The sequence below is a fragment of the Herpailurus yagouaroundi genome, unplaced genomic scaffold (genome assembly GCF_014898765.1).
Source record: "Herpailurus yagouaroundi ecotype Mexico unplaced genomic scaffold, PumYag 139, whole genome shotgun sequence".
NCBI classification, from domain to species: Eukaryota; Metazoa; Chordata; class Mammalia; order Carnivora; family Felidae; genus Herpailurus; species Herpailurus yagouaroundi.
This window is the reverse complement of record NW_024412394.1, coordinates 1,691,660-1,705,420: the sequence shown is the minus strand read 5'-3', so window position 1 is coordinate 1,705,420 and position 13,761 is coordinate 1,691,660. Positions and strand designations below refer to the sequence as shown.

The following is a 13,761-nucleotide window of genomic DNA, read 5'->3' as shown; positions in this document are numbered from 1 at the left end:
TCTCTGAAGCCAGAAAACAAAGCCTGTCCTCTTTTAGGAGGAGGGGGAAGGGACAGCAGAGTTAATGTAGTGCATTACCAGATCTCTAGGACAGAAAAGCTTTCACCAGGAGTAACTAATTACCATCCGAAATGCTCTTTTATACTTTCTGGCCATAATTATGTTGAACACAAGGCTTAAATTTCTAAAAAAGGCAAATGGGACCCCTGTCTTGTTGATATGCTTTTAAGTATTCAAAACATACATAGTAGTTTTGTAGAAAGGTAGCACAGTCCTAAGTTAAACTTCACCTTAGAAGTATGTGTACCAAGAGGAGCAGTCTTTTTTATTTTTAATTTTAAGGTGTGTAAGTTTGAATTCGGTAAATCAGTTGATAGTCTAAAATTTTTCTTTCTGGTTGTTGAACTAAATACTTGGAGGTACTTCTGCTCAAATATTCTATTTTAACTTCTCCTTTGATGAAAATACTATTGATACCAGCAAATACCAAGTGTGTCCCAGTCAAACAAACTGGTTGAGAAATTCAGCAGTAGTAGTGGGGGAAAAAAAAAAAAACAACAGCCATCTTTCTACCTGTTTGCATATAGAATGGGTAATATTTAAATATTAAGTCCTTCTATCCAAGTTTTTCTTTATGTAGGCTCTACGCCCAGCATGAGCCCATTGCAGGGCTTGAACTTAAAGACCCTGAGATCAAGACCTGAGCTGGGATCAAGAGTCAGATGCTTAACCGATTGAGCCACCCAGTCACCCCTCCAATGTTTTATTTAAGTGCTTTTCGACATAACTGCCAAAATGATTGTGAAGATGTCAGTTTAATCTGTATATTATGCCATTTGCAAAAGTTTGGCTATTAATGTGCTCATAGCTATAGTTTGAATTCTCTGCAGTATTTTTAAACATAATTGTACTTTAAAATTTACTATTTATTTATTTATTTATTAATCTCTACATCCAATGTGGGGCTTGAACTCACAACCGCAGGATCAAGAGTCGCATGCTCTACTGACTGGGCCAGCCAGGCACCCCTACTTTAAGGGGTACCTGGGTGGCTCAGTCAGTTAAGTGCCCAACTTTTAATTTCAGCTTGGGTCAATGATCTCATGGTTTGTGAGATCGAACCCCACATCGGGCTCTGTGCTGGCAGCTCGGAGACTGCCTGGGATTTTCTCTGCCCCTCCCCTGGGCTTTTGCAGGCTCTCAAGATAAATAAGAATTTTAAAAATAATAATAAAATTTAAATATTTTAAGTTGCTTCAATGTACTTGCAATCTACATTAATTTTCTGTAGTTGTGCTGTTACCCACTCAGATTATGCTTTATAAGTAGGCTATAGAAATGTAAATAGTGAGGATGTTAATATTTACATATTTTCTGTCAGGAATAGTTGTCTCCATAAGTAGTATCTGTTTCCTGATTGGTGGAACACTCAAAACTGACTAGCGGTGGGAGTGCTGCATGGTGTTATAGATAAGCACTAGATTAGGATTAAAAAGAGCTGACTTCTGTTTCTGTTTTTGATTCTGCCACATACTATATTCATGATTGACCTTGAGCAACTAACTTAAAGTTACTGGGCCTCAGGGTATTTTTTGTTGGTTGGTTTGTTTTAATTGTGGTGAGATACACATAACAAAATTTACCACCTTAACCATGTTTAAGTATTCAGTTCAGCGACATTAAGTACTTATTACACAACCATCGTTACCACTTATCTGCAGAATTCTTTTTATCTTGCAAAACTGAAACTCTGTACCCACTAAATAATAACTTCTCATTTCTCTCTCTCTCCAGCCCTTGACGTCACCACTGTTCTGTCTGTCTCTACGAGTTTGACTCTTCTGGTACCTCATATAAGTGGTATCATACAGTATTACAATATTTGTCTTTTGTGATTGGCTTATTTCACTTAGCATAATGTCCTGATGGTTCATCCAAGTTGTAGCATGTATCAGAATTTCTTTCCTTTTTAAGGTTGAGTAATAATCAGTTGTATGTATATACCACACTTTTAGGTCTATTCATGCATCACTGGACACTTGGATTGCTTCCACCTTTTGATATTATGAATAATGCTGCTATGAACGTGGATATAGAAATATTTCTTTGAGAGCCTCCTTTTAGTTCTTTTGGGTATACACTTACAAGTGGAATTGCTGGACCATATGGCAGTTGTATTTTTAATTTTTTGAAGAACCTCCATGCTGTTTTCCATAGTGGCTGCACCATTTTACACTCCCACCAACAGTGCACCAGGGTTTCAGTTTCTCCACGTCCTTGCCAACACTTGTTATTTTATTTTCTGGTTTTTGATAGTAGCCATCCTAATGTGTGTAAGGTATTACGAGTTTTGATATGCATTTCCCTAATGATAAGTGTTGTTGAGCATCTTTTCATGTGCTTGTTGGCTATTCAGTTTATCTGTTAAAGTTATTTTTTAAATCAGGTTTTGGGTTTTTTTTAGGTAGGAGTTCTTTACATATTCTGGGTATTAACCCTTATCAGATACATGATTTGCAGATTCTTTGTTCTGTGGGTTATCTTTTCACTCTGTTAATTTTGTCTTCTGATGCACAGAAGTTTTTTTTTTTTTTTTTTTTTTTTTTGAGAGAGAGAGAGCGAGCGAGCAAGCATGAGTGGGGGAGGGGCCGAGAGAGAGGGAGACACAGAATCCAAAGCTGGCTCCAGGCTCTGAGCTGCCCGCACAGAGCCCAACGAGATGAGATTGTGACCTAAGCGGAGGTCGGATGCTTAACCAACTGAACCACCCAGGCACCCCTGATGCATGAAAGTTTTAATTTTGATGTAGTCCAGTTTATTTTTTCTTTGGTTGCCTATGCTTTTTGTGTCATATCCAAGAAATCATTTCCAAATCCAGTGTCATGAAGCTTTCCCTCTATATTTTCCTCTTTTTTTTTTTTTTACCCCTCTATATTTTCTTCTAAGAGTTTTATACTTTAAGCTGTTATGTTTAGGTCTTTGATCCATTTTTTAATTTTTTTTTTTAATGTTGATTTATTTTTGAGAGAGAGAGAGACAGACAGAGTGCGAGTGGGGAAGGGGCAGAGAGACAGGAAGACAGGAAGACAGGGCTGTCAGCCCAAACCCTGACGCGGGGCTCAAACCCATGAACTGTGAGATCATGACCTGAGCCAAAGTCGGACCCTTAACTGACTGAGCCACCCAGGCACCCCAGATCCATTTTTTGTAAGTTGTATTAAGTAATCTCTGTGTCCATGGGGCTCAAATTCACAACCCCAAGATCAAGAGTCACATCCTCCTCTGACTGAGCCAGCCGGGCACTCCAGTCTTTGATCTGTTGTGAGGTAATTCTTGTACCTATGTAGTGTGAAAGTAAGGTTCCATCTTTATTCTTTTGTATATGATATTCAGTTTGAATATGATATGATGTTTAACAGCGCTTGTTGAAAAGACTGTCCCTTCCCTTTAAAAAATTTTTTTTAACATTTTTATTTTATTTTTGAGAGTGAGAGAGACAGAGTATGAGCTGGGGAGAGGCAGCGAGAGAGGCAGACACAGAATTCGAAGCAGGCTCCAGGCTCTGAGCTGTCAGCACAGAGCCTGATGCAGGCCTCAAGCCAATGAACTGTGATACCATGACCTGAGCCGAATTCGGACGCCCAACTGACTGAGCCACCCAGGCGCCCTGTCCTTTCCCTTTTGAATGGCCATGCCAGCCTTGTCAGAAATCATTTGGCCATATATGGGAGGGTTTGCTTCTGAACTGTCTCTCTTTTCTTCTGTTGATCTGTACATCTTTTTACCAGTGCCACACTATTTTGATTACTGTAGTATTTTAGTAAGTTTTAAAATCAGGAAGTGTGAGACTTCCAATGTCATTCTTTTTTCAAAATTGTTTTGGCTTTTGAAAATTGTTATGGTTTTAGTGATGCCGAGAGCGATCAAAGGGTTCAAGTAGTGACTGCCTGATCCCTCCATTGCGGAGGTCCTCCTTCTCAAGCAACCTTTAGCCTAATGGCTTTTATTCATTGATGATTATTGCCTAAGTCATTTCATCAGGGGTTACAAAGTGATTATTTCTTCCACCCACATTATTAGCTGGAGTAGTTCTGGGATAAAAAGAAAAGTTTTCTTCATCAACAGTGATATCTTGCAATTCAGTTTTACAGTCAGGCTAGACTCAGTGCTTGATTCTTTACCTTTACTTGCCAATTTTTAGAGGAAGGAGTTGGTGCTCTAGTTGCTTTCAGTGAAACTAATGAATGAGGAGGAAAAGTTAAAGGTGAAATACCCTTTTTATAGGTATCATAAACTCTTAGATTTTATATATGAAACCTATTTTAGTTCATTGCAGTTAGGGATCCAGGAATCTGTTTTTTTCACACATAGCCCTCATGTTCTTGATGTAGGTGGTCTGCAGAGCAGTCTGCTGTAAAGTAATATGCTTGATTGAAAACTGGCTACTATTTTGTGGTGTTGTCTTCCATACCACAGGTGGTGTTCACTGACAAGTTAATGCCCAGTCTTATCAAAGTAGTTGATTTTTAAGTTACAACATTAAATGTTAACTTGCCCAAGTAAGGAGGCCTTATCTGCTTTTTGTTTACTGTCATTGTCATAGTCCTCTAACTAGACATAGCCAGTCATCAGACATTACTCTTAACATTGACTAACTTCCAACATGGCAACACCGTAAACATATTTTGTTTGTTTTTTTAATGCTACTTAAATGGTGCTGCTTAAATTGTGCATAGATAATTTGCTATTTATTGTGCACCTATCCTATGCCAATCACCATCCTACAGAATTGATCTCCAGTCCTTACTGTGTTTCCCTTTGACCTAGGTTGTTTGTTTTTGTTTTCTTTTTGTTGTTGTTGTTTGGCTGGGTTTTTTTTCTTCATTATCTAAGACATTTCTACTATTTCTAAGTCACAATTTAGGAATATTTAGAGAAGTTTCCCATTACTTCCTCCTTCAGCCAGTCCCTTCCTCCCCCTAAGATACTCATTTTTATTTATTTATGGTTTATCTGTTCAATGTTGTTTTGCAAATACTAGCCAACACATAGAAATTTGACCCTTTTCTTACACAAAAGTATCATAACTAAAGATACTGATCTGCATCTTACTTTTTTCCCCCCCACTTAATAATATATTCCAGAGATCACTCTAGAAATCCTCATTTCTTTTTATGACTGTGGAGTATCCCCTCTGGTAGAATGTCATCATTTTTACAGCCAGTCACTATTGATGGACATTCAAGTTTTTAAAAAATTCTTGCTGTTACATATAATGCTATTATTTTCCTCCTCCAGTTTCTTCCCCATTTCACTGCTCTCCTTCATAGAAAAATTCCTTGGAAAATTTTGTATCAGTAATGGCTGTCTCCACCTCCTGATTTCTAGACTCTTGAATTCTTTCCATCAGGCTTCTGTCCGCACCACTGAAACTCCTCTTTCCAAAACACCAGTGACCTGCATGATACTATATTCCATGCTTTGTTCTCACTTCGCAACTTACTTGAATTATTAGTTGCACTGGACCCAGTTGATGACTGTCCTCCTTGAAACATTTGTGACTAGGCTTCTACTTCTGTGTTTTCTTTGTTCTTTTTTTATTTTTTGTTTTGTTAATAAGATAAGAAAGTAAGAATAATAGGAAAGCTCTCTTTACAGAGAGGGGACGTTTGAAAGCGAACGCCCCTATTCTTTTTTTTTAATGTTTATTTATGTTTGAGAGAGCACAAGTGGTGGGGGGGGCAGAGTGAGAGGCAGACAGAGGATCCGAAGTGGGCTCCAAAGTGGGCTCCGTGCTGACAGCAGCAAGCCCGATGTGGGACTTGAACTCACGAACCGACCACGAGATCATGACCTGATGGATGCTCAGCTGACTGAGCCACCCAGGTGTCCCTGTGTTTTCTTCATTCTTGAGGCTGTTCCTTCTGTCTTTTTTCTCACCGTCTTACCATTGAATGAATGCATTCCTCTTGCCTATAATGTCAGCTGGTGGCTGGGCCAGCTGGGCCCACTTCAGGGGAGGGCTGTCTGTACCAGAAGGGAAATAGGAAGGGCTGGAGTCTCTGCGTCTATAAGTTGAAGCCAAGAGGGGGAAGAGATGAAGGCTTCTGGTTTCAAAGGTCACCTGAAACAAGCCTGCATCTGACACAACCAGATTTATTGATGCTAATATGGTGAGGGCAGGCATTTCAGGGGAACTCTGGAATGCCATACAACAAGAGGGAGGAGGGAAGCAGCCTTTGTAAGGTTTGGGTTCTTGCTGAAGGATTCTGAGAAAGCTCTAAGGAAAATGGGGATCAATTTGGGATTGGCAGCTATTTCTGAGGCAGGATTAGAAGGGGGGGTTAATTAGGGTTTGAATGCTATCTTGAGGCAGGGGCAGTTTAACATTTGGGTATCCTCAGTAATAGATGCTATAACAGAATGGGTCTGGGGGCATCATTGGTAAGAAAGCAATAGTCACTCGGAGGGTTGTTAACAGCATTTTATAGGGGCTGCCTGACCTTGGGAGAAATAATGTGTCCTGTTAACTTTGCACCTGCCTCTATCTATAAGTAAGTGTCTGTACTTCAAGCCCAGTTCATGGTAGGGTTATTTTTTTTCATTTTTCATTCTGAGCTGATTTCCATCTTTTATCTCAGATACATTTTTACTCTTTCAGTTCCATGGCACTGATTTACTGGATTTGGGAAGTATAGATTTTTGTTTCCTATGACTGAAGCAAGCAGTTAAGTAATTAAATCATCACTGTAGTCTCCCACCCCACCCCTAAATTAAGGTGAGAGCTCATAATTGGTAAATAGGGCATGATTTGGGAAAATTGTGAAGTAGGAATAGTTTCTTTGTTGCCGTTTCAGCTTTTCTTTCCAAGCCCCTCTCCCTGTTACACAGGGCCCCAGGAACCCTTCTCTTCTCCTCTCCTCTCCTCTCCTCTCCTCTCTCCTCTCCTCTCCTCTCCCCTCTCCTCTCCTCTCCTCTCCTCCCCTCCCCTCCCCTCCCCTCCCCTCTCATCCAGGCTTTCGCTGCTCTTTCTTAGGCCCTTTCCTCTCCCCTTTTTGAACTTGTGCCTATTGGTTGATTTGATAATGTTGTTGATTTGATAATGGCCTTAATATATTAAGGTAGTTTAATATATTCCTTGGAGGGGCATTTGCATTTTAAAAGGAAATTCCGAAGAATAATACTGAAACCAAGGTACAAGGTTCTAATGCTTTTGTGGCAAGATGGGGTGGGGAATGAGGATGGGTAGGGAACAGGGTTTGAGTAGAGGCTATCCTTCAGCAGTCACTCTGAGCAGCTGATGAACTGGAGCCTGCTCAGCCTTCTTCCCCCTTAGATGCTGCGATAGGTGGTGTGTTGGTAAACATAGCAAAAGTATATGGGCACGTGTCATGGGAGCAAGGCTCTGTGTGGAGTAAATAAGGTGGAAATGTAGATCGGAAGTTGAGACTGGGAAGTTGAGACAAGGACAACTGGTGGAAGTGCCTTTTTTCACAGTGGTACACAAACACTGCTGCCTTGGTAGTTCCTAGAGACAGACACAAGTATGTTGAGACTTGCTCATAACACTGACCTTTGAATTGCTTACTGTCTAGCAAGTTTCGGTCCATAGACTACTAGTGCTCAAACTCTCACCTTTCAAGCCACTGTCATGGAAGCTGGGCAGTACATATCCAGCCCTCCTACAGAGATGAAATGTGAACCCATAGCTTTAGCCCAGCAGTTCGATTAGAGCCTCTTTACTTCTCCAGATCCAAGTTGTTTCTTAATCCTCAGGGGAAATGTGATGTTCCTCTTGCACTTTAAGGTGCATTGAGCTTTAGGATTTGAATTCACGACGTCCAAACCTAGATATGACCTCCATGGTAGTCTTCGATGTACACACTGACTAAAGCCAGGCTGTGTCTCCTGGTGTTGTGGCATTGTTTCACGACTCCTGGGGACAAGTCTAAGGCATTTGCTCTAGGCGTCAGAAACCTACAAGATTTCAGTCCTAGACACAGTTTGAACCATTTTGAGGTGTCTTTGTAAACTTAATATGTAAAAGTTGTGCTTTCTCAAGTCTCCTGGCCTTTTCCCTGGGGATGTCCAGACCAAGTGGGACATATTGATGTGGCAGATTATTGCTTTCTGTAAGTGACTTCTGTCACAGAAGCAAGCTCTGGATGTCGTTGGGCAGCTTCAGCCCAACATGCACATCCAGATGATGGCTTATTTGTATAGTTGTTGCTGTTCGTTCGAAGACTGTTAACTGGCCCTTACTGGTGTACTGAGAAGGGGTTGCACAGAAGAAGAGAGACATCACACTGCATGGAAGAGTGAACTCGTGTGTCTAGTTGAATGGACGACTCTTTAGAAGGAAGACCTCAACATTGGCACATTACTATTAACTAAATTCCAGACTTTATTTAGATTTTTGAAAAACAATGTGGAACACTTCACGAATTCTCATGTCATCTTGCACAGCGGCCACACTAATCTTCTCTGTATCGTTCCAGTTTTAATATATGCACTGCCAAAGTGAGCACAGACTTTAGTTTTTACCAGTTTTTCCACTCATGACCTCCAGAATCCGTCCTAGGATACCACATTACATGTAGTTGTCTTTCAGTCTCCTCTGATCCCTGACAGTTTGTCAGTCTTTTCCATATTTTTCATGACCCATGATAGTTTAGAGGAATACTGGCAATTACTTTTTATAATGTCCCCCAGTTGAGCCTTTATGATGTTTTCCTCAATTTAGACTGATGTTACAGGTTTGGGGAACAATGCTGCAGAGGTGAAGTGCCCTCCCAGGGGGGCACCTGATGTTTCCATAACATCACTAGTGATTAAAATTGGTCACTTGATTAAATTGTTTGGTTGCCAGTTTATCTGTTGTAAAAGTTATTGTTTTTTTCATTCCCTACTCTGTTCTTTGGAAGCAAATCACTGAGTCTAGTCCATACTCAAAATGGGTTGGGAGATATATGGAATTAAACTCCATCTCTTCGAAGGAGGAGTATCTGCGTGTATTATTTGGAGTTCTTTAAGAAGGCTTCTCACCTAGCACAGAGCTCAACGCAGAGCTTGAACTCACGATCCTCAGATCAAGACCTGAACTGAGATCAAGAGTTGGAGCTGAGATCAAGAGTTGTAAGTGAGCCAAGGACCCCTTATTTAGAGTTCTTATGTAAAGAAATTTGACTCTTCTCATCAATTTATTTAATCATTTGTTTATATCACTAAGGGCTCATGTGTATTTTTTTTATACTTTGAGTTATAATCCAGTACTATGTTATTTATCTTGTTGCCCGAATTATTCCAGCTTTGGCCGGAGGGAGGTCTTTTAGGTGACTCATGCATCCCTTTGACATACTCTTATCCTTTTGGGGTTTTTTTGAACACTTCCTTACTTTCTGATACTACAAATATAGTCCAGGCTCATTTTATATTTTCCATGACTTAGCCCTAGAATCAGCCATTTTTCTGAGAACCCTTGTTCTTTTTATTGGAGAATGGAGTTCAGAAACCACTGGCCACTGGGTATGTTTAATGCTGCTGGGCTGTCATTACTTCTAGGCCTTCTCAGCAGGCAGAGCTGGGTAGCATGTGTATACATACTAATCTCTGAATATCGACATATCTATCATTGTTTCTGTGTTTCTTCATCTGCATATATATCAAGATAAACATGAGTTTATATTGATGTCTTAGACTTTAATTTAGTACCACAGAGTTCATTTTAGAATGTTTTCTTTTCTTGCTCATCTATAATATCCTTCTTCAACAATGAGGAACCTTGCTCCCACCATTTCACTGTTCATCCCCAGTACACATGTACCCATGGTGTGCCTGTCTTATAACCCATATCCCCACAAGAAACAAATTTACCAGTTTAAATATTGTACTGATTTGTAGCAATTCTATTTTGGTGGACAAATTGTAAATGTTTATTTATGTTTATTATAATGTGATTTGATCTGTGATGCTAGCTTTTAGATACGTTTTTAACATATCCACCATAATCTGAGATGTCTTTGTATATCACCATGGTTCATTAAGATTATGGAGTTGGGCTTCAAGTAAAATATTTCCCTTTTATTCTGCATTTCTAATCTAAACTTAAGAAATAAAAAGTTCATGTTCTCTCTTCAGTAATTTATCATACATTTCTACAAAAGGAAGTTTATACTTATTAAAGTTATATACTTGCTGAAGGTTTTATATGTAAAAGGGACGAATTGAATGAAACAATATTTACAGTACCATCTAGTTCCAAAGTCCTGGTCCAGGTGCTTTTTGAAAACCACCTTAAGGCAACACGTTCTAAAATCAGTTTCTCCATTTGCTCTTAAGCCCTGAATGTGTAGGCTTGGCACTTGGTTCTATTTTATTGGCTACTTTTCTAGGACATCCTAGAATGTTGGCCCGTTCTTATTATCGGTGCCAAAGATCATATATGTTTGTGGGTAAAGATACTTTGGCCTGGGAAATAAGACTGACTTAACTATAGCTTTAGTTCCCTGGATTCTTGGGTTCTCAAGTTCCTGTTGAGGAAAAATAAATATGAGCTATACCAGTTACTCTGAGTTGAGCGTTCTCAGTCACCATGTAAGTTGGCTTTTAACTTGAAATCTGATCTTGGGCCCATCACTTCTACCTCCAGACCTCAGATCCTTTATCAAGAAAGTGCAGCTGTTCCATTAGATGACCCCTAAGATTTCTTACAGCTATGATTTTATCATCACAAGTAATAAAATAACGTGGCTGGCAGTTCTTATCTCAGTAATTAAGGCATCTGGCAAGAACTGGAAATGGTCAGCCTCTCTGAAACAAGCTTATTGGGTCCATTTCTGTCACTGTTTTTATTTGTTTAACACACACTCACACACACACACACCATGATTGGAATGGACACATTCTGAAATGCGAAGGCTAGTGGTAGTACCTACATGGCTGAGATTGAACCATGTAGAAGACATATATTTAGAAGATCAGAACTGGAGTGTTCATTGTTTGCGTTTATAAACCAATGGTTTCTTAAATGACCTTCTCTTTACAGCTACTGTATTTAGCCTGTGAACAGTACAGGAGAATAGCCAAGGTGAAGAGAGTGCAGTGGCTTACATGTGACATGGCTCTATGAGTTATATGAAAGAAGCTTTAGCTCTTAAAGCCAGGGAGGAAAATGTCATTAGCCTCATATACTGATAACAGTCTTCAGAAGACTATCCTTTCCCATAAGTAAAGTGAAGGAAGCACATGACCTGTAGCTGAGTATGTAAAACATTATGTACTTACAAAAGGATTTTGGAAAACAGAGGGGTGAAAGAGAAGAAGTAAGAATTAATATGCTGTAAGACAGGGCATATCTGTTTAGGGAAAACAAACAGTAGAGTGAAGAAATGTTGCCTTTGGTTAGAAAGCTAGGAGAGGAAAGCATGGAATGAATCTCCCTCAGGTGCCTGCCATTGAATTGTTCTTTAAGGCCATACATCATGTTCGTTTATGAGATTGACTTCAAGCTTTGAATGAAAGTTCTCTGACCCACTATTCCTGGCACTGCCCCAGATTTCTGAGTGAAGTGGCATGCTGAATATCCTGGCTTACAATGTTAATTAACAGGTTGAACTTTTATGCTACTAGTTTACATGAGGATTCACCTTTGCCTTAATGAAAAGTGTTTGGAATGGATCCCCATTCCTAACATGCTAGCACAGCTAGTGGCTGCAAAGAATTGCTAGTTCCAGAAGTGAACAGCAGGTGGCACTGCATCTCCACTTACTAGGGTTCTAGCTCCTAGCTGTTCGCTTGCAACCAAGTTTTTAATAGAGCTCCCAAACCACTGAACACAAATTGAGTATTTATGGCCGTCCTCAGATACAGAACCCAAATTGAAAATTGAGAATAAGCACAGCCCAAGAGGGTTTTCCTCAGTCTCCTCACTATACTTTTTAGTGTTTTTTTCCCCCCTAGGCTTAATATTACCTGTATTTCTGTTTAGGTAACCGATGAATTTTATTAGCCTTTTCTTATCAATCATTCAGCAGTTATTTAAGAGCCTTGGACAGATTTTCATATTTTTTTCAGCTGGGTTCCCACTTCTTGGCCTTCCTGCAGCTTGCTTGCTTTTTTTTTTTTTTTTTAATTTTTTTTTCAATGTTTATTTATTTTTGGGACAGAGAGAGACAGAGCATGAACGGGGGAGGGGCAGAGAGAGAGGGAGACACAGAATCGGAAACAGGCTCCAGGCTCTGAGCCATCAGCCCAGAGCCCGACGCGGGGCTCGAACTCACGAACCGCGAGATCGTGACCTGGCTGAAGTCGGATGCTTAACCGACTGTGCCACCCAGGCGCCCCTGCAGCTTGCTTTTTAAAAGCCTTCCAGCAGGAAAGTTGATGTCACTGTTCTCTAAATTGAGGTGCCAAACATCAAAGGAAACGGCCTCTTTCTTTATTCTTCTATTTGAACACTTAGCTTTGGCAGTTGAGAAAATAACTGAATTATGACCAAAAGTCCTGTGGTGCATCTTCTAAAACAAATCTCTTATGGTTTCAATGTAGATGGTGGGGTGTCCCTCTATTATAACAAAGGCAAAGTTGGTGTTGAATTGGATTATTTTAGAAAGTCTGGGACAGACTAAATTTTTGGTATCCTTTGATCACATAGGTTGTTAGGAGAAAAAACACCCTAGGTGATATTTGTCTTAATAGTCAGGGTTAGTGCTGGTTTACACTTATGTCCTGGTGTCATTATTAATAGCTTCCCCCTTTATTCTCAGTTGTCCTAGTTCAGACAATATGTAGTCACTCTAAATTGCTAGAGGTAGGGAGGGGACAGTTGATAGGTTGCTTATTATAGTAATTATAAGCATTTTTTGGCTCAAGAATTATGCCTGCCCTGAGTTTTCTAAGTTATATACATTCAAAATAAAGCAAAAACCACAAAGAGATTATAATTCTGGGAAAATAGCTTTTGGGTTTCTACCTAAAGATGATTGTTCTCTGGAGCAGTGATTTCCAAATGTGGCTGTGCATCAGAATCAGCTGGTAACCTTTTCACAAATAGTTTCATGGGTCTTATGATAGACCTCTACTGAATGTGTACTGGAGTTTGAACTTGACATTACCAAAAATGTAGAAAATCACGCAGTGCAAATGCACTGCGCTACTTTGTCAGCAAGCTTTTAAAATTAGCTCTTTATGCTTTGGGTGATGGTTGGGGTTTTTGGCGGTGGCTGCTGTGGGCCTTTAGGGTATGCCTGTCATTGATGTGAGTTGCCTTTTTGTTTCAGATGTCATCTGGGTGATTCTCAGTGTGGAGGTGGGTGGACTTTTAGGAGTAACGCAGCAGCTGTCATCTTTTGAAACGGAGTTCAACACACAGCCGCATCGCAAGGTAGAAGGAAACTTCAACCCGTTTGCCTCTCCCCAAAAGAACCGACAATCAGATGAAAACAACTTAAAAGACCCTGGGGGTTCCGAGTTCGACTCGATCAGCAAAAACACATGGGCTCCTGCTCCTGACCAAACCGAGCAAGATGAGAATAGACTCTCACAGAACTCTGTAAATCTGTCCCCCAGCAGTCACGCAAACAACTTATCAGTAGTGACTTACAGTAAGGTAGGTGCCCTCGGAGAAGAGGAGAAGGGGTAGGTGGTGGGCCTTGGGATTTGTGATACCCCTTCATGGCAAACCTAGAAGCCTAGAATGTTCTTTAAGACTGCTTAGCTTTCCTGCCAACAGCAAGAATACAAAAACCTACCCCTTCTCCCCTC

General features: G+C 40.2%; 1 protein-coding gene and 1 non-coding gene across 3 annotated transcripts in view; one reads left to right on the top strand and one right to left on the bottom strand.

The window, feature by feature from the left end:
• Positions 1 to 13,761, top strand: part of ILRUN (inflammation and lipid regulator with UBA-like and NBR1-like domains) — a 96,568-nt gene that overhangs the window by 62,722 nt on the left and 20,085 nt on the right. For both annotated transcript variants that reach the window (XM_040473252.1, XM_040473251.1), the window contains one exon: positions 13,278 to 13,606. In XM_040473252.1, coding sequence (XP_040329186.1) covers positions 13,278 to 13,606 — 329 coding nt within the window. The remainder of the gene's footprint in view (positions 1 to 13,277; positions 13,607 to 13,761) is intronic.
• LOC121030103 (U6 spliceosomal RNA) lies at positions 8,423 to 8,524 on the bottom strand. Its single transcript, XR_005790055.1, has one exon. It is a non-coding gene; the product is annotated as a U6 spliceosomal RNA (small nuclear RNA).